Raw genomic sequence first — 26,755 nt, forward strand, 5'->3', positions numbered from 1 at the left:
TGTCAGTTTTTTCCCCCAAATTAAGCACTAGATCTTGTTCTTGATCAATGCATTGAATAATTGAATCATTTAATAAACCCACGATTCATTCCCTAGTGTGATACTTGGCACTCAAACTAATTACTAAATACACTGAATTATGACTGCCACCTGCTGGCCCCATGGCCCAGTTTGTCACCATCCTGAGCTATTGGGGGCTCCAGATCAAAGATTCTGTGTTAGTTAAAGCAAGATTTGGAATCCCTCTCAAAGAAAAAGGATAATTTTAATGTTCAGAAATAAAGTCAATCTATTTGTGGCCAGGGAGGGTGGGGAAACGCCATCAAATCTACTTGAAGGGCCGTTCCCCTTTGGGTCCTGCTCACAGAAGTTCTCAGTTGGGAGGCTCACCTTCCTGAGTTCAAATCCAGCCTCACTCTTAACGGGATGACCCTAGCCAAGTCACTTCACCCTGTTGGCCTCAACTTCCTCACCTGTAAAATGAGCTGGAGACATAAATGGCAAACTATTCCATCATCTTTGCCAAGAAAATCCCAAAAGGGGTTATAAAGAGTCACATGCTGGATAGCCAGATGCACAAAAAAGTCACAGACAGGACTTTGTCGCATTGTCGCCTCTATAAACTCTGGAAATATATTTGTAATCAGTTAACAAAGTTTGAAATCTGGTGAATAGGGAATTTAAGTGACTGAGCCCTGATTAACCAGCTTCCTTCCCCATGCTTCCCATGCTACATGGCTAGTTCCAGGTCAAATCAAACCTTCCAGACCATTGCTGACAGGGCAACGACAATGGCAACCAAGGAAGATCCTGGCATTTTAGACCCACTATCTGGTGGCCACTATCACCTTCCAACAGACATTTCTCACTGGGAATTTTAATGGCAAAGTCTTGATTATTGCAAAGAGTGATTATTGATTATAAGGATTGATTAAAAGGACAGTCCTTTCTCTCCTCTAATTTTTGAGTAATGTGGCTTTTTATATTTTATAATATATAATATGTATATATTATATATTATATTTAAACCATGTATCCACTTTGAAATCATCGTAGTAGATGACCTAAGATGTTGATCTCAGCATAATTTCTGCCTGGCTATTTTCTGTTTTTTCCAGAAATTTTTTTCAAAGAATTTTTGCCCCAGCCATTGGTGTCCTTCAGTTTACTGAATACCACCTCACCACCCATTTATGGGACTCGTTTAATCTACTCAAGCGATCAACAAACATATTACAGACCTACTACGTTCCAGGTGCCAAGGATGCAAATACCAAAAAAAAAAAAAAAGTCTCTAAAACCTCTCTCTGTAAATGGACTCTTTTGGAGGAGACTTCATTTCTAGTCTACTCTCTGGATCAATTTCCCCTATGTTTTTAACCAATAGCCAGGGATCAGAAAGAGGATGACCAGGTATTATGGCCTTATATTTTTCTTAGATTTTGAGCCACTTGAGAGAAGGCTGGAGTTAGGCAACACCCAGAATGTGCAGTCAGGTCAGTATAGAAATTAAAGGGGGCAGCTAGGTGGCTCAGTGGATAGAACACCAGCCTTGAAGTCAGGAGGACGCGAGTTCAAATCTAGTCTCAGACACTTAATACTTCCTAGCTGTGTGACCCTGGGCAAGTCACTTAACCCCAGCCTAAAAAAAAAAATATATATATATATATATATATATATATTTATATATATTTATATATATTATATATATAATATATTTATATTTATATATATCTAAATTTGCCATTGTCAAGTGCCTGTCAGTAGTTCCATTGACCCTTCATCATGAATGAGAAAAGATTGAAATAAACTTGCTAAGGCTTTCCCTACAGAATGTATTCAAATTTCTAATATTTTATTCCCGGTTCCTTGATTTCAGATTTGGTACTCCAAGACCCCTTTGGGTAAGAAAAGAGCAAATGCATTGTCCGGAGCTGATGAAAAGGACAAAGGAAAAGGAAGAGGAAGGGGAAAAATAAAAGGAAAAGAAAAAGGGAAAGGGAGAGGGAAAAAATAATCCTTTATGTATTGATCATATTTAACTCTTTCTAATTGATGGTGAGGTTGATCATTTCTCTGAAAAGAATAATCAATGTCCCAGCATACAGCTGTAAGAAAATCCTGCCTATTGAAGAAGCCCAAAGGAAAAGAGGTTTTCCACCTGTGGTGGGCATTCACAGGACACAACAGTTCCTGCATTTTTTATATTCATTCAACTAGTGCTTTGGCCATCTCAGATCCTAAGCTGGCAAACTACTGCATAATCTTTTGTCTCCTCAAGATGCTAGCCTTCCGAGGCTTTGTATAGAATGTAGACATACTCTGTGCATGTGCATAAACACATACACCAAGACCTTGCTTAGGCATTCTACTCTAGTGCGGCATTGAATATGAAGCTAAAAGTACAGAATTAAAGGGTATTCTCATTGGTAGATTAATCAGCATGACTTCTATTTTTCTATGGTGCTATTTTATTCATCTGTGCACTGTGTGTGTAATATATTTTTGCAATTAAAATACAATTCTTTCCTATATCCATGAATTTTATAAAGCTAAATAAAATTTTTACACTTAACAGGCTCCTAGCTTGATTCATTATGAACTACATGGAAAAACACTGTCCAGAAGAGTATTCCTGATTTCCCAAAGGGACCACATCTCATCAACTGAGTATTGATTGAAAAATAACAATAATATTTTCTTATATTGAAACAGTGGGCATCGAGGTGGATAAGAGTTCCAGGCCTGAAGTCAGGAAGACTTATCTTCGTGAGTTCAAATCCAACCTCAGACACTTACTAGCTATGTAATCATGGACCAGTCATTAATTCTGTTTGCCTCAGTTTCTCATTTGTTAGATTCACTGGAGAAGGAAATGGTAAAAAATTTCAGTATCTTTGCCAAGAAAATCCCAAATAGGGTCACAAAGAGTTGGACATGACTGAAATGACAAAACAACACAAATATTGAAATAAAATCTCTCCTATTTATCCTAGAAAATAGAACAATTGGAAAGGAAGTAAAAGTTGATTTCAAGAATTTGAAAAGCCTTCACATGGAAGCCAGAACGAAGAGCAATACAGACTGATTCATGATTAATGTTAGGAAATATTTCTCAATAATTCATGTTGTCCAAAGATGGAATGAATCCAGGGGACCATTCCAGAATCCCTATCACTGTTCTTCCAAGGTTGGAATTCCCTGTCATTGGTATTAGAAAAGACATACTTGTTCACAAAATCATGGAATCTGTGCCCAAAAATGGACCAGATTTGAAAAGGATTCATAGACTTCTTTGTCCAACTTATTCCTAAATGTGAGTGCCTCTTCCTCTGTAACCCACCCTACATAAACATCCAGCCTTTGCTGGAATACTTTTCATGAGGAAGAATCCATCACTAATTAAGGAGCATCTTTGAGTGGTTTTCACTCTCAGGAAGTTTGCCCACATTTTCTTCTCCAGCACTACTGCCAGAACTCCCCGTTGCCTTCCAAAGCCACGATTGACCAAGACTCCTTTCTTTTCCATGTGACAGCCCTTCAGATTCTTGGATACAGGTCTCAAATACACATCTGTTTTCTCTCCTCCATTATAAACATCCCCAGATCCTTCCAATTTTCTTGATATGTTGCTGAATTTTCAGTCATGACCCCATTCATGATAAAGATACTGGAGCCATTTGCCATTTCCTTCTCCAGCTCATTTTGGAGATGGGAAAATTGAGGCAAACAAACAAGGTTAAGTGACTTGCCCAGACTCACACAGCAGAGAAGTATCTGAGACTGGATTTGAAGTGGGATTCTGTGGCTCGACAGGGATAGCCCACACTCTGTAGTGCTGTGAGGTTTGCAACGGGTTTGGCTGGAGTTATAACAATAAACTTTCTGACAACTTTTTTTTTTTGTTTGCTTGTTTTTTTTGGTGACAACTTGGACAACTACCACACCTCCAGACGCTTGGTTCACCCCAGTCTCTAGGACCAAAATGTTTCTAGAACCAAAATGTCAAATCCACATTTTTCCCATCGGCTGACCAGACCCGTCCCCTCCTAGCTACATAAGATTCTGGGCTTTATCCTTGGATGTAGACTCTCTAATCCTATTTCCCCACATGTGTGGCCTCCTGGTTGTGCTCTTTTGTTCAGACTGAACCCCCACATCCTACAGACCTTCTGTTCTGGACCTATCCCACTTCTGGTCAAGGCCTTATAAGCACTCAATCTCCAAACCCACCTTGGAAGAGGCTGAAACATTCAGTCCTGGGGAAGGGCCTCTCATGCCCTTTTTCCAATCCAGTTCAATTCAACTTTCCCTTGACACAGAGGGAAAGCCATAGCTGACTTAAGCCACAGCCCTCCTGAGGAATCACCCAACTCTGGGACTTGGTGTTAATTGCAGAGCAATATGATTTGATATTTGTAGACAAATGAGCGTTAAATAAAAAACAAAATGAGAGCAATCTCTTTTTTAATCTCAGTTGAACTGACTGCAGGCTGATTAAAACACATTTGTTCGAGCTCTCGGGCTGGTAATGCTCGATAAACATTGCTAGGCATAAAAGCCATAATGCAACTTCAACATGCTAAGAACTAGGAAAGCAGATCTCAATGTGAAATCTGTGCAAAGTTCTCAATGAGAGGAGCCCAGAGAAAAAGGAGCTTTGCACAAAACAGTAAATCACTAGAGAGTGTTTAAAAAAAAGAAATTAAATTTTAGGTGGCAGATAAATACATCTGACCCACTGGTTAAAAGTAACCCTACAGTCAATGTTGAAAAATTACCCATGCATATATTTTATAAATAAAAAGCTATAAATAAAAAAAATAATAATAATCCTACAATGGGTAAGGGGCTGTTTGCAGTTTCTCTTGCCAAGTCATATCACATAATGCTTTGTTCCTTTTTTTCAGATGAATGTATAATTAGATTAACATTTATTTTATACAGAGACACAGTAAATGTTTATTGCATTGATAATCTCTCAAAATAAATAAGGAATTGTGGTTTCAAACCTTTGAATTAGATTGGAAAAAAAACAAAAACAGTTTACATGTTTACCTGTTGTAGAACTGTTTACCAGCATCCTCCACCTTCAATTCCGTGAAACAGTATTAAGTACCCACTTCTCTGTAGTGGGCACCTGAGAAATAAAAACAAAGTGCCTAAAAATTGGGGGGGAAAATAATCCCTTTCCCTCAAAGATTTACATTCTGCCAGAGGGAATAAACATAAGTAAACATAATTCAATACATAATATATGCAAAGCTATATAAATTAATTTCAAAATGGAGAATGGGGATGGGGTATTAGTAATAGTCTCAAGTAAGAGGTGGCCCCTGAGCTCTGTTTTGGAATTATTGGTCAAAAGCTCACTACTAACCCCAATAGTTTGTGTGTCACCAGCTTGGATGCCGTTCTATAAAGAAAGTAGTAACTCATATGGTAGAAACAGGGAATTTCTGACTTTCTTGATGCACAGAAGAAACTTCAGCTCCCCTGTGACTTAATTGGGATGATGAAGAAGGTCGTTGTTGGTTATTGCTTGAGATCTTTAGTCATTCAAAGTTATTTTTCTTTGCAATAGAGTAGAATTCTGCTCAAAACTCCGTATCAGTCCATGCAGGTCTTCTCAGATTTCTCTAAAACCATCTCTTCTTTCACTTGTTATGACACAATAATATTCCATTCTTTTAAATACCATATTTTGCCCAGCTATCCCTCATGGACAAACCTTCCCTTTGCTTCCAGTTCTTTGCACAAAGAAAAAGTGATGCTATAATTATTTTTATATGTTCTTATTTGATCTCTTTGGGGTATAAACCTTGTATCATTTGTCATTTGAACTATACATAATGTATAGATATACAATAACTTTGGGGGCATAATTCTAAATTTCTTTCCAAACTGGTTTTCCAAACAGCTCCACCAGCAGTGAATATGTACCTATCTTGTTGCCATACTGGTATAAATCATGATCATACTGCATAATCCTTTTAACTACTGCTATAACCCCTTTGCTAATATTTCTAAAATATTTAAATATTATAGCCAATATTAATTAGGAATATTGGTCTATAATTTTCTTTTTTGATTAGCTTTTATTTAAAGATCAAATTCATTTCATATAAGGAATTTGATAAAAATCACTTCTTAAATAATTTATGTAATGAAATCAATTACTCATTAAATATTTGATAATGCATTTGTAATTCCATCAAATGCTATGGCTTCCCTTTTTTGGAAATTCATTTATGATTTATTTTTCTGATACTGGGTTATTGAAATTATCTATTTCTTGTTCTGGTAAACTGAGCAGTTTATATTTTTGTAAATATTCATCCATTCATTTAAATTACTATTTTTGTCATAAATTGGAGAAAGTAATTGCCAATAGTTTCCTTTATTTTTTTTCACTTATTGGAAATTAAGCTTTCTCATTTTAATATTGGCAGATTGGTTTTCTCCATTTTAAAAATCTTGAGTAGCTATTTTTTAGGTGTTTTAACAAAAATCTATTAGTTTTAATTGTCAATTAAATGAGAGGTTATTTTAGTCATATTTATTGCTTCTTTGATGTTCGGAATCTGTTTTTATGCTTAGGCTTTTTGTTTGTTGGTTTTCTAGTTTTTAAGTTGGATGCCTTGTCTTTTGGTTTTTCTTTTTCTTTTGTTAATGAAAATATGTAGAGCTACAAATTCCTCTCTAATGGCTGCTTGGACTGCATACCAAAATTTTTGCTATGTTTTCTTATTTCATAATTTTCTTTTATGAAATTGTCTATTTTTTCTCTATTTTCTTTGAAACACCAGTTCTTCTGGATTTAATAATTTAGCTTCCATATAAGTTTGAATCTTTTCTTCAAATGCTCTCTATAGGGGGCAGTAAGTGGCACAGTAGATAGAGCACCAGCCCTGAGTTCAGGAGGCCAGAGTTCAAATCTGATCTCAGACACTTAACACTTCCTAGTTGTGTGACCCTGGGCAAGTCACTTAACCCCAGCCTCAGGGGGGAAAAAAAAATGCTCTCTATAGTTTTTAGTATGTTTTAGTCAGTAACAATGTTAGAGTAGTAATATCCTAATGCCCTACCACATGCAATATAGACTCATTTTTCCTTAAAAATTATAACTGTCCTGTGATTTAATTGGCTCATGAGGCCAAGGCTCAGGTTACTAGAATAAATTCTCCTGCACCTATATGAAAATGAAATAAAATAACCAAAATATGAAGAGCTTCAGCTCTTCACTCAGGCTTCTGAACAAAAATCATAATAGAGATAGGCTTAGTTAAATCAGTTCTGTATTCTCACAGAATATACTTTCTCCAGCTATCCTTCTCCTTCTATAAGTAAATTCCCTTTTGTAAATTTCTGAATGTTCCATGTCTCATTTTGTTCCGATATTGAACTACCAAAAAACCAGTTGAGTCAGACTTGGCCTGCAACAGAAATCTTAAAAATGTCTGCTTTTCTGTATTTGTTTATGAGGTTTTTATTCTCTAGCATATGGTCAATTTTTGTAAAGCTGTCACATGAAGTCTATAAATATCCACATTCCCTTCTATTCCCATCCAGTAGTCATCAAACATTTATAAATGCTAACTTTTCTTAAATTTACTTCAAGACCAAACTCCTTTCATGACTATCTTCTTAGCTAGATTTTTCTTCCCCTTATTCCTAGTTCTGCCCTCAAGGGAAATACATAAAAAAGTCAAAATCTCCTCTATCTTGATAGCCCTTGAAATATTTGAAGACATATTTTATCATGTCCTGTCTCATATCTTCTTTTCTACAGATTAAAATTGTCCTGTTCCCTCAACCAGTATTTGTACAGCACAGTTCTTGGACTCCTTCCCAACCTGTTTTGTTTTTGTTTTTGTTTTTTGTTGTTGTTGTTGTTGTTGTTGTTGTTTTGTTCTCTGGACCATTTCTAGTCAATTTATTTTGACAGTCCTTCATTAAGTGACTTTCTAGGTAACAAAACAAAACAATTGTTGAATTCAAGGAGCTCAGCTAATACGAGAATGATCAAATGAGATCCTCAATATTAAGTGTTTCAATAATCTAAGAGTGCTATAGGAATGCTCATTTTTGCCTTAGCTTAAAAAAAGACAAGATTTCCCAGTTCATGCAGGGCCATCTTGATCTCTTTCTGGCCATTGGACTCAGATGGCTCTGGAGGAGAAAGTGAGGAAAGTGACCTTGTCCAGCCCTCCCTCACTTGAATCCAATTCACTTGCATGTCATAGCATCACTTCCCTGATGTCCTAGTTCTCTTTGAGAATGAAGGACAAGCAATAACTATTATTATAATGAGGACAATGTCTTCCTGAAATGTCAATGACCTTCACAAATAGAGTTACCCAGAACTGAAGACGTTGAATTCTAAATCATTAGACTTGTGAATTCCTCAAGAACAAGGACTAACTTTTGCCTTACTTTGTATCCTCTGGGCTTAGCCCAGTGCCTAGCACATAGTAGTCACTTAATATTTATTGACTGACTTCTCAATTCAACCTAGAGTAGCAATGACCAAATGAGTGAGCCTATACATAGTTACTTTGCAAACCTTAAAATACTAAGTAATAGCTACTTATTGCTATTACTAAAATTCCCTGTTATTATATTTCTGTTATAATGAGTAGGAATTGTTGCATTCTTTCTTTTTAGCACAATACCTAGTTTATAGTAGATGCTTAGGAGATGCTTGCTGACTGATTAAATAGCTTTTTTTTTTTAGTTCTGAGGCTCTGTTGATTCATGTTGAGATGGCACTTCACTAAAGATGTTCTGAACTTGATTTTTTTAAAAACCAAACTTAGATCATTACTTGTGTAACTTCGCAGGACCTCATGTCTTTAATCTCGGTCTTTGGCCAGCCGATCTGCCCTTTTTCGGCTTCAGTCTCCTTAACTGTACAATAAAAGGGGTTTACATTAGTCTTATCTAGCTACAGCTTTTATGATTCTGACCCGTTCTGGGCCAGACCCAAGGCTAACATCCTCAGGGGCCACTCCTTAGCACAGGAAGACATTCCTAAGGGCAGCTTAACAAGCAAGAAACTATTGCCCTTCCCGCTTGGGAAGTATATTTAAACCAAGTGCTTCCCCTTTAACCCCACCCAACTTCAAGAACTTTCTCAATTTGCTGGATTTCCCATTTGACAGTTTGTGACTGTGAGACACTGACAGCAAGTGGGGCTCTTCCATAATATGATGATCAGTATTTTTCTTAATGTGATGGTCAGTCACACCTTCAAAAGGTTTTCAGTGGTGCGTCTAATTGCCTCATCCCCAACAGCCTTGCTTGGCCGTGTATGGGTATGTGTCCATGTGTGTTCTTATAAAGTATAATACCAACATCCTGCCTTGTTAGGATTTCTCTTCAAGTCATTGGAAGCACAAGGACTTTGAAACTGGTGAAATCAAATTATAATGCACTCAGCCTGGGCCTTTTGTCAAAGGACATTTCAAAAGACAGGCACCCTTGGCCATCAGGAAATGCTGAAAACACTGGAGTTCATTTGAAAAAAGCTGCAGCCAAAGTTGGTCTTGCAAATTAGCTCCATGCGCCCTGAAGTTTCTTTTTATTTCTCTCATGGCACCAAAACACTTAGAATCCTACTCCCTTTTTCTTCTTTCCCACAACACACACAAAGGGCTGGATTATCACTCACTGGGATTAAAGGAATGTTTACGCTAATGAGCTGGAGGAAAAATAGAACCATGGAGGTGGCTGCTCGGTTGAGGGAGTTGGTTGTGTGGCTCCAATCATGGGGGAGCAGAGCTGACTCCATTCCTGGTGAGCTCACCCTGGCCAAGACGGCCTGGCGTCAGACCCCCAAGTCTGGTTTCTGCTAATCTCTGAATACAAGCTAGACGGTCACAAGGAAGAAGAACAGGGGAACAGGGAACCAGCAAACAGTGCACGTCAAAGGCAAATGCATTTGGGAATGGAACTGGGATGGAAAGACAACTGAATTTGGAATCAGAAAAACTGGATTTGAATCCCAACTCTGTCAATCACATGGATATGGATATTGGATGATATTAGATAAATTACTTCTCTCTAAATCTGTTTCCTCTTCTGCAAAGTGGGAGAGAGGGAGACTTGATGGCCTCTTAGACCACTTCCCACTCTGAACCTATGGCTCTTTGAATGTAACACTCCAAAGCCCAATTCACTTCTCAATGTAAAGAAGAGAAAGAAATGTAGTGGGGAGCAAAGATGAGAGGGAGCAGCTGAGCTCTTGAATAGTGGGTTCCCAAGGGGCTCCCTCTGTGCCCTGGCTTCTGAGGGCACCTGGGGCAGGGCTGGCTGACTTACTGCTCCCTCCCAGGGGATGCTGCTGTGGTCAGCCTATCAAAGAGCAGACAGGGCAGCGGCTGGTGGAGGGGAAGAAAGCTGGGCACAGCCCCCTGCAGCCTTGTGCATGGACTCCCATGGCTTGAGAGAGAAAGCCAACTAAGCAACAGCTGCAGTCCCCTCTGGGAGTAAAATCTACGGGAAGTCAGGGGTGGCAGAAGAAGGGTCGAGAAAATGACCTTGGATTCTCAGGGCTTGTTCAACAACAAAGACTTAGAATAACCTCCTTTCTGACTGCTTTACTTTCTACTCACCCACCCAAACCACAAGAGGGATAGTAATAAAAGCTATTTTTTTTCTTTTTTTTTTGCTGAGGCAATTGAGGTTAAGTGACTTGCCCAGGGTCACACAGCTGAGAAGTGTTGAGTGTCTGAGGTCAAATTTGAACTCAGGTCCTCCTGACTTCAGGGCTGGTGCTCTATCCACTGCGCCATCTAGCTGTCCCTTCATTTGATACTTGATACTGTGAGGTAGCTGCTGTTATTATTATCCCCATTATACAAATGAGGAAGCTGAGGTAGAATGATTTGTGTCTCAGGTCACCTTCGAACTCAGATTTTCTGACTTCAGGCCAGCTCTACCCATTGTAGCACCCGATGTGTACATTTCCCCGGCTGGTCCAAGGCCATTGCCACAGCTTTTCCACCCTCTGCCTGCCTTACAACACTCACTTTTGACTCTGTATTGTGCAGCTCTGAGGAGTTTGGTTTAGGGCAGATCCTGCCCACATGCAGCTTGCCATCTGCTAGGAGATAAGAAACAGGCACAGATTATTCAAATACCCAATCTTCCATGACCGGTGCACAAGGAGCAAACAAATACGGCCACATATGGCCACAGAGGAAAGTTGGAAAATGATCTATGCAGTTACTGTTAAGTAATGGAAATGAGTACCATCTCTGAGGATGGTGGGGTGGTTTGTAAGAACAAATGATTTAGAAAAGTTTAACCACAGTATGTTGTGCTGGTAGCCAGTCTCCACAGAGGAAAGGTTGGGAACGTTTGGGAAGCATCCTGGGAAATCAGAGATGCTCAGAAGCCATTTTGTCTAGGAACTCCCCACCTCACCCCACCATGAAGTGGTTTTCCAATCAATTCTCATTTATACCTGAAACCTTGTGCAGATAAAAGCAGCGAGCATCGTGCTGACAATTCTGAGGGCTCATGGGCCACTTGGAAGGGTGCTGATCTTTGAACCATGGGACCTAAGCTCAGAGCCTGGCTCTGCCACTTGGACTGGCCCTTCTCTGACAAGTAGCCATTCAGCCTTCACTTGAAGCCTTTGTATGAAGTCCTTCAGTGACCAGGAGTCCACTGACTCCTGAGTCATCTCATTCCCATTTAAGCCATGAACTCCCTCGGCTTTAGATTCCTTATTAAATGAGGGAGTTGAACCTCACAGTTTCTTTGGTCCCTTCCATCTTTAATTCTGTAATCTATAAAAAATTTTTAAATGTCCAGTTCTGTGTTTATGTCATCGAAGGGATAAATTCTGTATTGTCTTAGAGCATCGGAGCCTGAGTCTTCTGAGAGCCTTGCATTCAATGTGATTATTTCTGCAATTCTAGAGCCCGAGGAAGGAGGTCAATGTTTAAGAAAGACAGGAGGGTGCTGTAGACAAATCATTGAACTTAGAATCAGGGAGTCCTGGGTTCGGATCCTATTTCAGACACATAAGCTCCAGGGTCGTGAGTCATTTAGCCTTTAAGGATCTCAGTGTTCTTCCCCGTAAAACAGGAACAAAAAGAGTAGCCCTCCCCTAACTCAGAGGGCTATTGCACTCCCCGCCCCCCCAAGACACTCTAGAAATGGAAATTGAGATCATCAAGGATAAAACCCAGGGCCAAGGGTGAAAGATGGAAAAGAATAACTTGAGTTTTGTTGGAAAACTTCCCCCAAACAATTCCAGAATAAAGAGAGCTTCTTCAGAAGTTCCCACCCTTCAATAGGAGTTGTTGTTTTTTTTTTTAAGCTGAATGGTCACTTGTCAGGTATATTGTAGTGGGAGTCTTTTCTAAGGCTGAGTTGAATTAGATGGCTTCCAGGGTGCCTTCCAACTCTAAAATCCTATTATTCTGATTCTGTAATGCTTCCTGTGGCTAATACTTTCTATTGTTCAGTACATGCGACCCAACTCACTAGGAGACTTATTGTTCTGAATAACCAAAATTCTAAGTGGATGAGGATAGTTAGAAAATTGACGACATAGAAATAAATGTCTTAGATTCTCTGCATTTATCCAACCAATAGTTTCAGTAATAGACTGGAGAAGGGGGTGCATATCTAGGGACCGATCGCTCACCATTGAGCACAGAGTTCAGGAATTCACTGGGGAGAGCTGACAAAGTGATCTATTTGGCCAGGTGGAGCTTTCAACTCCAAAGTCCAGGCTGCATGATCTGGTAACCTGAGCACCCTGTAATTTAGCACATAGCTCCAATGAGGTATCTCGAGTTCAAATGCAGAAGTCCATGCTGGAGGGATCATGTCTATCCTCCCAGTCGTTCAAGGAAATCATAAATAAAGTCTAGAAAGGCAAAGAACCAGATGGCTTCTCTTGAAACCAGAGGCCACCGATATCCACAGGGACACATTTGAAGCCCCTACTAATCAATGCTGACAGGTGGCACTCACCTGCATTTAGTAGCAAGGAATAAATCATTCTTTTAAAAATGGAGGTAAAGTACTTCAAAGGAATCAAGAATTAGAAGAGAATTGCAACCCTCCACTAAATCCCAACAAAAGCTCACCCAGCCTTTGGTGAGAGTCTTTAGGATCCAAGAACTCACTACCTGTTAGGGCAGTCATCCTTCCCACATTTACTTAGCACTCATTTTTAATAAAGTTCATTGTTATGTAGAGTAGAAACCTGTCTCTTTGCATCTTCCATCCATTGCTCTTTTTACCACCCTCTGGATCAGAATGAGTGCAATTTCTCTGGAAAATCTTCAAAGATTCGAACACAATTAAGCATGTCTTTCCTAAGTTTCTTCCAGTCTAAATTTCCTGAGTTCCTTTACCCAGTCCTTGTCTGGCAAGAATTCCATTCCCTTCATCATCCTAGTGAAAACTCCCTGTGGATAGGCTCCAACTTGTCAATGAAATTCCTAAAATATGGCCCCTGAACTGACCAGATGTGCTCTGGCCAGGGAAGAGGATACTGAAAATATCCCTGCTCTCTTCTTAGACAATATGCCTCTCAAGAAAAGCACAAGCTTCCTTGGATGGGATGTAATGCTGGTGACTAAAATTGAGCTTTCACTACACTAAAACTGGAGGTCCTTTTTGACCAACCTACAGTCTACCCATGTCTCCATGATATCAAACTTAGGAGGTTGAATTTTAAACCTAACTATAAGAGTTATATTTATACTAATTGTATAAAGTTTTATTTTTTATTAACAGAAATCTACTCTCTTTCCCATCCCCTATCCCAATAATAAACAATTCTCCATAACAACTATACATAATTAAACAAAACAAATTCTTTCATTGTTTGTACTCAAAAATATATCTCTCATTCTTCACTTTGAATCGATCATCCATCTGTCAAGAGATGCTTCCATATGAGTCCTCTGGAATTATGAATAGTCATATTGATTATAGTTCTTAAAAGTTTCAAAACTGTCCATCTTTACAATGTTATTAGATAAATGATTCTCTTGGTTTTGTGCATTTCATTCTTCATCAGTTTATAAAACTCTTCAAGATCTTTTTTTATAATATTTATAATAATATCCTTGTATAATTTTTCCCCTGTTCCTGCTCACTTCACTTTGCATATATGCCTTCCCAGAGTTCTCTGAAGTCATCCCCTTATGGAGTCAAGAAGACTCAAATTTCTGAGCTCAAATTCATCCTTAGATACGTATTAGCTGTGTGATCTTGGGTAGTCATTCACCCCGTTTGAAACAGTTCCCTCAACTGTCAAATGAGCCAGAAAAGAAAATGGAAAACCACTCTAGTATCTTGGTCAAGGAAACCCCAAAGAACAGCACATGACTGAAAAATGACTGAACAACAAAAATACTCAAACACTGTAAAGGTCCTGTTGTCTCTCAAATTATAATCCTTCTCTGGGAGGAGGTTTCTTTTCTGTGAAATCTATGAACCTAACAGAACACATTCATACACGATAACCTGTTCATCCATTCTCCAATGTACATATATACATGTATAAATATATGCATATTTGTCAGCAGTGCATGGCATTTTTACTCAAACTGAACATGCACTAAACTAAACTAAACTTAATGGTATATGAATGTTATGGAATATTATTGTTCTGAAATGACCAACAGGAGAAATACAGAGAGGCTTGGAGAGACTTACATCAACTGATGCTGAGTGAAACGAGCAGAACCAGAAGATCATTATACACTTCAACAATGATACTGTACGAGGATGTATGCTGATAGAAGTGGAAATCTTCAACATAAAGAAGAGCTAATCCAATTCCAATTGATCAATGATGGACAGAACCAGCTACATCCAGAAAAGGAACACTGGGAAATGAGTGGAAACTGCTATTTTTACGTTCTGAATCCAGTTCTTCCTGTGCAACAAGAAATTCAGTTCTACACACATATATTGTATCTAGAATATATTGTAATATATTTAACATGTATAAGACTGCCTGCCATCTGGGGGAGGGGGTTGGGGGAGGAAGAGAAAAAATCTGAACAGAAGTAAGTGCAAGGGATAATGTTGTAAAAAATTACCCATGCATATGTACTATCCAAAAAAAAAAGTTATAATTATAAAATAAAATAAAAATAAAATAAAAAAACTAAACTTAAAATTTCCTAATACATGTAGAAAGGCAGAAATAATTAACATATCTTTACTGAAAACATAATGGATTAAAAATGGTAACCACCTTTCAAGAAAGAATTTCAACTTAACTGAAGACTGAACAAGTGTATTTCTAAAGAACTGTTGGTTCAAAGTCCAATTTGTAGAAACAATAGATTATATGATAAGAGAAAGTTACACAAATGAAACAATATGCCAAAAACTTTGGGATGTCACTGAAGGATTCTTTAAGGGAAAAGTTATGTCAACAACAGCAACAACAAAAATTTCACCAGTAAAGAAAGAACTACATTAATGATTTGACCAAGCAACTAAAAAAATGCTTAGAAAAGCAATAAATCAAACAAGCCAATTTAATATAAAAATAGTTTTGAATCAGAAACATCTCCATCTGTAAAATGGGACCACCAATACTTTTGCCACTTCCCTCAATGTTGATATGAATGAATAAGAGAAGCATTTATTAAGCACTTAATATGGGCAAAGCATCATTCTAAGCATTAAGTAGAAAAGTAAGACAGTCCCTACTCTCAAAGAGTGTACAATATTTATGGCACATTTCACCTACAAATCAGATTGGAAAAGTTCTGTGATTCTTAGGGAATAGTCAGAAAACAAATGGTACCTTTTGTTCTATAGCAACATGGGTTGCTACCATGATATTGATCAGAGGAAAAGAACCTGGCTTTTTATATATAAAACTTTTTTATTTTCAAAACACGTGCATAGATAGTTTTCATCATTGACCCTATTCCAACCGTATTCCAACTTTTTTTTCTTTCTCTCCCTTCCCACCTACCCTCTCCCCTATATAGCAAGTAATCCAATATGTTTTAAACATGTGCAATTCTCCTATACATATTTCCACAATTACCATGAGAAAAATCAGATCAAAAAATGAGAAAGAAAACAAAATGCAAGCAAAAAACAACAACAAAGTGAAAATACTGTGTTGTGATCCACACTCAGTCCTCACAGTCCTCTCTCTGGCTGCAGATGGCTCTCTTCATCACCAGCCCACTGGAACTAGCCAGAATCACTTCACTGTTGAAAAGAGCCATGTCCATCAGAATTTATCATAGTATAATCTTATTGCTGTATACAACCTGGCTTTGAATTCTGGCTCTGGCATTTATTAGCTGTGAAATCTTGAGCAAATCATTCAAGCTACCTGAGCCTAGTTTTCTTAGGTTTAAAATGGGAATAATCTTAGTGCAAGGGTAATGATCAATTGAATCAATCAATATGATTACCCCATCTCCATTTAAAGTAGGAGACAATCCAACCATTCTGGAGAGCAATCTGGAATTATGCCCAAAAAGTTATCAAACTGTGCATACCCTTTGACCCAGCAGTGCTACTACTGGGCTTATATCCCAAAGAAATACTAAAGAAGGGAAAGGGACCTGTATGTGCCAAAATGTTTGTGGCAGCCCTTTTCATAGTGGCCAGAAGCTGGAAGATGAATGGATGTCCATCAATTGTAGAATGGTTGGGTAAATTATGGTATCTGAATGTTATGGAATATTATTGTTCTGTAAGAAATGACCAACTGAAGGAATACAGAGAGGCTTGGAGAGACTTACATCAGTTGATGCTGAGTGAAACGAGCAGAACCAGGAGATCATTATACACTTCGACAACAATACTGTATGAGGATGTATTCTGATGGAAGTGGAGATCTTCCACATAGAGAAGAGCTAATCCAATTCCAATTGATCAATGATGGACAGAATCAGCTACATCCAGAAAAGGAACACTGGGAAATGAGTGTAAACTGTGAGCATTGTTGTTGTTTTTTTGTTTGTTTGTTTGTTTGGTTTGTTTTGTTTCTCTTCCCAGATTATTTTTACCTTGTGAATACAATCTTTCCTTTGCATCAACAACAACAAAATTCAGTTCTGCACATATATATTGTACCAAGCATATACTATAAGATATTTAATATGTATGGGAATGCCTACCATTTAGGGGTGGGGGTGGAGGGAAGGAGGGGAAAAACTAGGAATAGAAGGGAGTACAAGGGATAATGTTGTAAAAAAAAATTACCTATGCATATGTACTGTCAAAGAAAATGTTATAATTATAAAAATTAATAAAAAACAAAAAACAAAACAAAACAAAACAAAACAAACAAAAAAAACTTCCTAGCAAATGACATTGGCAAAAATTAAAAAAAAAAAAGTAGGAGACAAAATGCTACACACTAAGACCGTTGCCAGATGAGAACACATCTTGATAATTCAGTAGGTGAAAATGAGGCCTGGATATTGCTATTTCAACCAGGTGAAATAGGAAGTCTGTTCAGATTGGCTGGAAGATTTGGTCAACCATTGTGTGGCTTGCATAAAACCATCAAGTTCATTTGGGATGGAAACAAACTGGATACAATGAGAGTAAGAAAGGTTCAAAATTTTTAAATTTCTCATTCAAAATGATGAGGGGAGCCCCGAAACTCTCTCTTGTCTTTGGGGGGGATGTTTGGAGAGTTCTCCCTGAGAGACCCACCCCAGGGAATCAAGATAAATTAGTTCCATTCTATTATCTGGTGGGTTTAATTGAGTCCAGACCACTCCTACTTAATCAAGCAGAAGATCGAGATTTCTATCCAACTCTGTTGAGTTGGAGATTAGTCCAGAGACACTCATTCAATTCCAAGATTCTCTATTTTGATTTCAACTCAAACTGCTCCCAATCCCCACCTAGAGCTGCCCATAAAACAAGCTTCTTTCAACCCAACTCCTTGCAGAGGACCTAACGTGCCATGCCAAGGAACCCCTCTCTCTCCTTGGCATAGGTGCGACCTTCTGTCCACTGAAATGACATTCTCTTTGTCTCTCTCACACATTTCCCTAAAAGGACTTTTCCCCTATTTCCTCTATATCAGGATTTTTCTGCTACAGAATTTCTCTGCTAGAAACTCTCTTTCTCTCTTTCTGCCTCTCTATTTCTCTCTCTCTCTCTCTCTCTCTCTCTCTCTCTCTCTCTCTCTCTCTCTCTCTCTCTCTCTCTCTCTCTCTCTGTCTCTGTCTCTTTCTCTGTCTCTCTCTCTTTTTCTCCCAAGACTCCTCTGCTAGATCTTTACTTCTCCACTTGCCACCAAGGAAGCCAACCAGTAAAAGCTGACTTCTCAGTTCTAATAATAAACTTCTTTTGCCAGTTTAACTTTTCGGGTTCATAAATTCATTTACAAAGAACCTGCATCAAGAAGGGGGGGGGGTCCCACAACTTCCTGTCCTGCACTAAACCTCATCAAAAAGAAACATAAGAATTGAGGCAAATCCCATAATTATTTTCCTTTCCCCTCCCCACAGAGACGAGGAAAGGACTTAGAGAAAACTAACCAAAATGAGTTACTCATTTGTTCTCTAAACTTGAATCCACTTTGCCCTGAGCTCTATATACACTAGAATGTGTCAGATATTGGAAGGAGATGTTTTGTACCCCTGTACCAATAATGCCATTCTATTAAATACCCAATTTTTAAAGCTAATTAAGCTTGCCTACCTTTTTGATATCAATTAATAATCTTGAAGAGAATCACATGGTGGGGCTCTTAAAAGCTACCCCTAGACTTTAAAAGGAGATAATCTAGAGATCCAGTTTGCCTATACAAGTGACTACTGGAAGAGTAGCCTCAGAATATGGTGACAATTGAACTCTCTATTATATAGTGCAAATCTGTTGGAGAAATACAAATTGTTATTGTTATTCCCACTTTAGCCTATCGCTTCTCTTTGCGAGTCGCTTCACTTTTTCTAGAGAGGTTAGCCTGGCTCCTTTGATCTCACTGAACAATATCTATATTTGTCCCTTTACCATGTCTTATATCACAGCATCCTAAATCTAGACCTGGAAAGGACCTCAAAGATCAACTAGTCCAACCCTCTCATTTTATAGAATTAAGCAACTGACCTGAGATCACACTATTAGGGCTTAATAGAAGCAGAATTTAGCTTTAACACAGAGATCTCAGCTATCCTAAGGAGCTGTCCTCTGGACTGAAGGAGAGGTTGATTAGCTAAATGGAGATGAAAATCTTATCAGAAAACATGCCCTCAGAAAAAGCCACCAATCACAGGATTGGGCCAAGAGCCCTCGGGGGTCATGCCTGAAAGGGTAGAATCCATAGACTATCTGGGTGACCTTCTGCCTTCTTCCCCAGGAGCTACAGAAAGCTGTTTCCATTCTTCTTGTCCCTCCCTCTCCCAAATCCACCCCCCATGTGAGAGATAGCTTTTAGCCAGAATACATTTGAATGGTAAAATAATTTATGCCTAATTAGGGTGCTGGTTTTAAAATTAGAAGTTCAAATGCATAATCACACGGACTGTTTAATCTTATTGTCTTGCCTCTCAGGAGCTGCTGGGTATTTTCTCATTCTTTTCTGATTTCTGAGATGCTGAGCCAGTCTCCTAACCTCACTCTACTTCCCTTCCCCCCTTCATTTTATTCCATGAAGGAGAATCTTTCACAAGTACAGCTCTCATTATACCTCATCCTCCTCAAAAGCCCGATGGGCAGCTGGGTAGTACAGAAGATAGAGGATCAGACCTGAACATTTATCATTCAGAGTTCAAATCCAACCTCAGACATTTACTAGTAGTGTGGCCCTAGGCAAGTCATCTTGCCTCACTGTTGCAGGGGTTTTCTTATCTGTAAAATGAGCTGGACAAGGAAATGGCAAACCACTCCAATATCTCTACCAAGAAAACCCAAATGAAGAGTTGGGCGAGACAGAAGCAATTAAGCATTCCAAAGCCCACAATGGCTTCCCATTGTCTAAAAATACAACACAAATTCTGTACACTGATATTTGAGGCTCTTTATGGCTTGGCCACAACCAACATTTTCCAAACTTATCTTCCATTCCTTCCCAACACAAATTCACCATTTCCACAAAATTATCCTATTTTCCAACTTTAAAAATATTCTTGTGTTTCCTACCTTTACGACTTTGCTCATTCTTCTTCATTATGAAATGCCTCTTCTTCCCACTTGCATTTCTTCATCAGTAGAATATAAAATCCTTGAAAGTAGAACAATTTCTTAGTACCTAACACATAGTAGAAGTTGAAATATGCTTATTAATTAACTAATTGATGTCTGCTCATCAGAATTTCACCCCTCATTTAAGTCCCAGATTAGATGCCCCTTCTTCCAGAACCCAATCCCTCTTTGCTCCAGCTAAGAGTGCCCTTCCCTCTCCTGGAGACTCCCCAAGCCTATCCTATTAGAAGCAGCATCATGGTCTTATTTGCATTCATATACATGTATGCATAAATATGTATATGTGTGCTTATATTGTAATGAGTTATATACTGATTTAGCTCCTCAACTACACTGTGAGCCCACGAGAACAAACACTAGTTCTCCACTTTCTTTGTACTATCATAGCCTGGCTTGGTGAATTCAATGTGGCAGGAATTCTTGGTGTCACACAATTTGTAATTGCATCACTGGAGGAAGCAGCCAATGAGGAAACTCCCCCTGCCAATGCAGATTAGTGCCTTGTCTTCAAGTTGTAGTCTGAGAGAGTTGCCTTCCCTAATTCTGAGACCAATTATTTGCTACAGCATGCTACTTTCAAAGGAAATTCAATGCATAGACAATGACTTGGGTAACATGTAGAAAGAGCTTTGGATTTGGAATCAAGAGAAATGGGTTTAAAGGTCATCCTTGACAATTTAGTGTCTGCCTATTCACAAGTCATTTAAATTGTCAAAATTTCATCATCTGTAAAATGGGCACAAATTGCACTGTGCTTCTTGCAAAGCAGCATAATAACTGAATAAAGAACTACTTACGAGCCAGAAAGGTCGAGTTCAAGTTCCAGGTAGGAAAGAAAGAGGGAAAGATATGGGTGCATTTCACCAGCTTAGAAAGATTGAAGCATATACATGATATGACTAATGTCACTTTTTCCTGGGCCCAATGAAAAGTGGAAGCTCATGTATCATTAGGCAGAAAAAAATGGGATTTTAGTCCCTTCCAGCTTTACAATTCTCTGTTATAACCGAGGCAGCCTGTTCTGTTGGATAGGACACTGGCCTTGGAAGCAGGAAGACCTGAATTCAAATGCTGTGTCAGTTCAACATATGATTGAACGAGTCATTTAATTTTTATCTGCCTCAGTTTTCTCATCTATTTGGGGGAGTACATGTGGGATCACTGAGGTCCTTTCCACTTCTAAATCTAATCCTATAAAATAGATCCCGAGGATTGTATCCTCACATATCCCTAGATGAGGACTTAACTTTCTCCTAATAGAGAAAGAAAATGAAGCTCTAAGAAGTCAAAGATTAAAAACTGGAAAGGATCTTAGAGATGATCCAGTCCAGCATCCTCATTTTACAGAGAAGGAAACTGAGGCAATTAAGTACTTATCCAGTATCAGACACAGGATTTAAAATCCAGGCCCTTTAGATTTCAGAACCACTGCTCTATCCACTATATGGTATTATCTCCAGGCTAGCCAGCAAACTCTATATAACCCTGCCATTGAAGCCTTTGTAAGCCTGAGAGGGTTAGGCAAATGACAGCCCTGGAGGGCTCCACTAGTTACTCCTGGATCACTCAAGGCTTCTTTCTCTGCAAATGCTTCATCCTTTGCCTACAGCTTCACCCACCAATACTGTACTGAGATTCACAATATAGAAAAGGAGCCCCGGAAGCCCTTTGTGTGGAGCAGATTTGCTCAAAACCTTTTCACCTTTATTCTATCTGACTTGTCTCATGGAGGAAATAAAAAGTAGGAACTAACGATTGCCTAGCTTGAGGATCCAGATCTCTACTCCCAGTGACATACTCAAGAGTTATAAGTAGTGACTTTTACCATCATTGTCATTACCAATCAAACCAATGTCAATCAAGAAATGTTTATCCTCTGTCTCGGTTTCCTCAAACATAAGATGGAGATAATAGTAGCACCTACCTCCCATGAGTATTATAGGATCTATAAGAGAACATTTGCATATAATAGGCACTATATAAATGCTTATTCCTGTCCCTACTATGTGCCAGGTACCAAAAACAAAAGCTACAATCTAATGGATGTGACAACTTGTATTAATCAATAAGAATTTATTAAACACCTACTATGAGTTAGATACTGAGCCAGGATACACATAGAACAGTCCTCTCCCTCAAGCAGAATATATTACATAGGTCACAGCAATGAATCAAATGAATATGCACTTATTAAGCACCTACTATGCACCAGGCACTGTGCTAGACACAGCATTGAGAACATACAGAAATAAACCAATTACTCTTATTCACAAAGGGCTTACATTTTATTGTAGAAAATAACATAGACACATATAAGTATACAGAAAATATATACAAATTAAGTCCAAGCTAATTTGTTAAGTGGGGAGAAAATGTCCTTGCATCTAGTGGGGTCCAGAAAGGCTTTGTGCGGAAAGGAAGCCGTGCTCAACCTTGGTTTGGAAGGAAACTGGGGATTCTAAGAAGTGCATTTCTGGCATGCAGGCAACAGGTGCAGAGGTTTCCATGGAGGTGGAAGATGGAGTCCCAGGGAGAAGGTAAACTTGGCTGGACCCTAGAGAGCATGATATGGAATAATGGGTAATAACATCAGAAAGGTTGGGATAGATCTAGGTTGTGAAGGGCTTGAGATGCCACAGAGAGAAGGTGGAATTGGATCCTGGAAGTATAAGTAGCCACTGTATTTTATTGAGTAGATGAGCGCTTCAAGATTATGCTTTAGGAACAGCACTTGGGCAGCTGTGTGGATGATGTATTGGAAAAGACAGTCATGAGGCAGGGAGGCCAGTCAGGAGGCTGTTGATGGAGGACATGAGCTAGGATGGTGGCTGTGTGACTGGAGAGAAAATGGACAATGTATGGAATGTGGAAATTAAACCCACACGATGTAGCAATTGAGCGGATATTTGGGGAATGTGAGCAATCAGGTGGAGTCTAAGGTGGTGAACCTGGATGAACAGAAGGAGAGTGGTGGTTTTCATAGAGAGCAGAAATAAGGAGGATTTGGGGAAAAGTTAGTTCTAGTTGAATTTGAAACGTCTCAGATCATCTAGCTGGAAACATCCAGGAAGCTGTTTGTGGAGGACAATGCTCCAGAGAAAGACTTGGGTCAATAAGATAAATTTCAGAATTAACTGACTAGACATGGTGACTGAATTCATGGGAGCTGATAAGCAAAGGGAAAGAGAAGAGGGAGAGAAAGTAGGGGAACAGAAATGTAGACAGAGAAAGACAGAGATGGGGAAAGAGGAATATAGAGGGTTATAAAGAGGGATATAGAGGAAAAGAGGAAGAAAAGAAAAGGAGGAGGAGGAAGAAGAGAGGAGAAGGTGAAGAAGCAGAAGAAGAAGAAGAAGAAGAAGAAGAAGAAGAAGAAGAAGAAGAAGAAGAAGAAGAAGAAGAAGAAGAAGAAGAAGAAGAAGAAGCAAAAGAAGAAGAAGAAGAAGAAAGAAGAAGAAGCAAAAGAAGAAGAAGAAGAAAGAAGAAGAAGAAAAAGAAGAAGAAGAAAAAAGAAAGAAGAAGAAAGAAGAAAGAAGAAGAAGGAGGAGGAGGAGGAGGAGGAGGAGGAAAAGGAAATTGTGGAATTAAATTAATGAATGAATTTAGAAAAGAAAGAAAGTAATGACATATCATGGAGGGAAAAGGATTGCGAGGAAAGGCACATAATAATATGTCTAAATAAATGTCAGATTTTTTTAAACAAGAGTTGAGACAGAAATCTCTCAAAGCTTGCTATCAAGAGTTTGGAATCAAGAGAAACTGAACATCTTCAAAATGGATTTAAGAATCTGGCAGGACATATTTCATGGGTTGTTTGAGATGCAATCCATTGCTGTGTGTGTAATATGTTTTGCAGACTATCAGCAATCATTAGGATTGCTTTTATTCTTACTCTTCTCTCATATTCAGTGGAGTTCAGGCCAACATCCTGGGATAAGTCAATAGCCTGCTATTTCTCTTTGATGTTTAAAGTCCACTGGGCTCTCCTGCTGATAGATTAAAATGGCAACTTTGGGCAGCTGAATCAGCACTTTGGCATGAAAGTTCATCAACTGCTGCAAGGATCCCACACCCTTGGCAGATGGGACAAAGTAAATTGTAGTGAAGCCTGTTTCCATGTGCTTTTAACTTTTATTCTGCCTTCTTGTTTTGAAATCATTTACATTACTTTGTAGAGGGCACTCCTCTTAACTATTGTTAAAGAGATTTAAAATATCTAATATAAAATATACCAAAATAACATAAATATAAAATACAAAAAATATCTAACACTTAGACAGCACTTTAAAGTTTGAATATAACATCTCTTTTGATTCTTACAACAATCCTGGGGGGCGGATGATCTCTATTTTACAACTAAGAAAACAGAGGCAAAGATAAAATGACTTGCTTAAGGTCACACAGCTCATTAAGTGTCTGAGGCAGGATTCAAACTTGGGTCTACTCAACTCCAAGTCCCAGCTGTGCCTCCACCTAGCTGCCAAAGTAAAGTGGAGACACAATCAGTGAACCTTAATGAAGTGCCAATTATGTGCCAGGACTTGTAAACAGATGACAAATCACAGCATCCTGGTCCTTAAGGACCTCACATACTTAGAGGAAAGACAACATCTGTAAAATGTAAACATTTACAGGATAAAAACCAAAACCAATAGGAAGTATCTGAGGAGGGAAGTGGGAAGAGTATCAGAAGGTCGGCTCATCAAGAAGGGCTTCAAGAAAAGTTTGAGTTCATGAAGGAAACAAGAAATTCTCTGAGGCAGAGGTGAGGAGGGACAGCACACCAGGTGTGAGTAAAGGCCAGGGCAAAGTCACAGGGATGGTAGATGGAGTGTATTGTGTAAATATAAAAGAAGAGAGTTTAGTGGAGTGTGGAGTGCAGGAAAATGGAAAATGGATGATAAAGCTGGAAAATCTGATTGTGGACAAATTATAAAGGATTTTGAAAGTCAAACAGAATTTATATTTGATTATAGAGGCAATGAAAAGCCACTGCAGTTTACGTAGAAGAGTTATAGCACCATTTTTGTGTTTAAGGAAGATAAGTTTCCAGTGGGAAAAATCTTGAATTTGGAGCCTGAGAATCTGAATTCAGAGCTCAAATCTGCTCAGTATTTCTGTGTGACCTTGAGCAAGCTACCTAAATCTCTCCATCTTGATTTCCTCATCTTTACAATGACCACATGACCTTGAGATCTTGCAGTCCCAAGAGTCCTTTGAAGAACCCCCGGTCTATCCCCTTCACACTGGCCACCAAGAGAAGAGCTGAGAAAGGTGTTTGTCCCACGGCAGATAGTGGGAATGGAACAAGAAAAGAGAGGAAGTCATAATGATGAAAAGACCCAATGCAGAAATCAAGATATTCATGTTGCCTTAAATATAATTTGTGTTAGTTACATTTCAATCCCTAATTTATACATAACGTGGTTGACAAAGAATTACATTATAACAAAATTAGCTGGCGTGATTAGCCCAGCGTATGTGCTGCTGATTAATACCAAACAGAGAGCTCAGTAATTAAGATCTGTGAGCTCTGTATTTGGAGGCTTTTGTCTTCTTTATTATCTGCTTAACGAGGGTTCCAAGCTTACCTCCCTTCTGATTTGGCGTTGGAGAGCAGTCTCGATTAATTCCCATTTATTCCTTTAAATTACCTTATTTCGGTTTTTGACATTTTGCTGAAGTCCTGTACTACAAGATCCACATGGAGAACTTCTCTTTCTCCCCTAATCAGCCTCTCCTCCTAACTTCCCTGTTTCTGTCAAGGGCACCCCCACCCTTCCAGTGGCCCACATTTACACCCTGGAATTTGTTTTCAATCCCTCCATCTTCCTCACCCTCCATAGACAATCAGTCACCATATTTCGTCAATCCAATCTCCACAACGTGTTTCCCAACCTTCCTCTTCTCTCCACTTACAAGGACCACAAATCCACCGACTTAGTTGGGAAGAAAGTGTCTCTTCTTTCCAACTCCCTTTTTAATCCTTCCTCTGCACATCTGTTCAATTGATATCCCTAAAATATAGATCTTATCTGTTAGGATTACCAGGTGAGAACTCAGGTTGTCTGGACAGTGACAAGGTGAGAACTCAGGCTGACTTGACAGTTCTCTGGCTCAGACCTTTGGTTTGGACCTTTTAAGGGAGTTTACACCTTAGGAATTCTAGGAGGAGCAAGCTCATTGGTTGAAGTGGTTCTTCCCAGAAGCCCTTGTATGATCCCACGCCCGTACTCTGGGAGGATAAAAGAGGCAACATTGAGCCTGGAGAGCAGTCTGGACTGGGGAAGGACAAAAGCTGAAGGAGATTCAGAGCCAGGATTCAGGAAGAAGAGGAGGCTGGCTGGAGGCCCCAGAAGCCTCCCAAGAAACCTGCTCATAGAGGAAAAGATTATACAGAAAAGAAACCTCCTCCCAGAGAATGGGCGTGGGATAATGCAAGGGCTTCTGGGAAGAACCACTTCAACCAATGAGCTTGTTCCTCCTAGAATTCCTAAGGTGTAAACTCCCTTTAAAGGCCGGAACCAAAGGTCTGAGCCAGAGAACTGTCAAGTCAACCTGAATTCTC

At 39.0% G+C, this 26,755-nt stretch overlaps 1 protein-coding gene across 2 annotated transcripts in view; it reads left to right on the forward strand.

The window, feature by feature from the left end:
* The window catches only part of DRC11 (dynein regulatory complex subunit 11), a 199,755-nt gene extending 195,882 nt beyond the window's left edge, over nt 1–3,873 (forward strand). The window contains exon 18 of one of the 2 annotated variants that reach the window (XM_074264416.1): nt 1,880–3,873. In XM_074264416.1, the coding sequence (XP_074120517.1) occupies nt 1,880–2,017 (138 nt within the window). In that variant the 3' untranslated portion in view covers nt 2,018–3,873. The remainder of the gene's footprint in view (nt 1–1,879) is intronic. The other variant, XM_074264415.1, reaches the window with a different exon arrangement.
* The last annotated feature ends 22,882 nt before the right edge of the window (nt 3,874–26,755 follow it).

The sequence above is a fragment of the Sminthopsis crassicaudata genome, chromosome 4 (assembly GCF_048593235.1).
Source record: "Sminthopsis crassicaudata isolate SCR6 chromosome 4, ASM4859323v1, whole genome shotgun sequence".
Taxonomy (NCBI): Eukaryota; Metazoa; Chordata; class Mammalia; order Dasyuromorphia; family Dasyuridae; genus Sminthopsis; species Sminthopsis crassicaudata.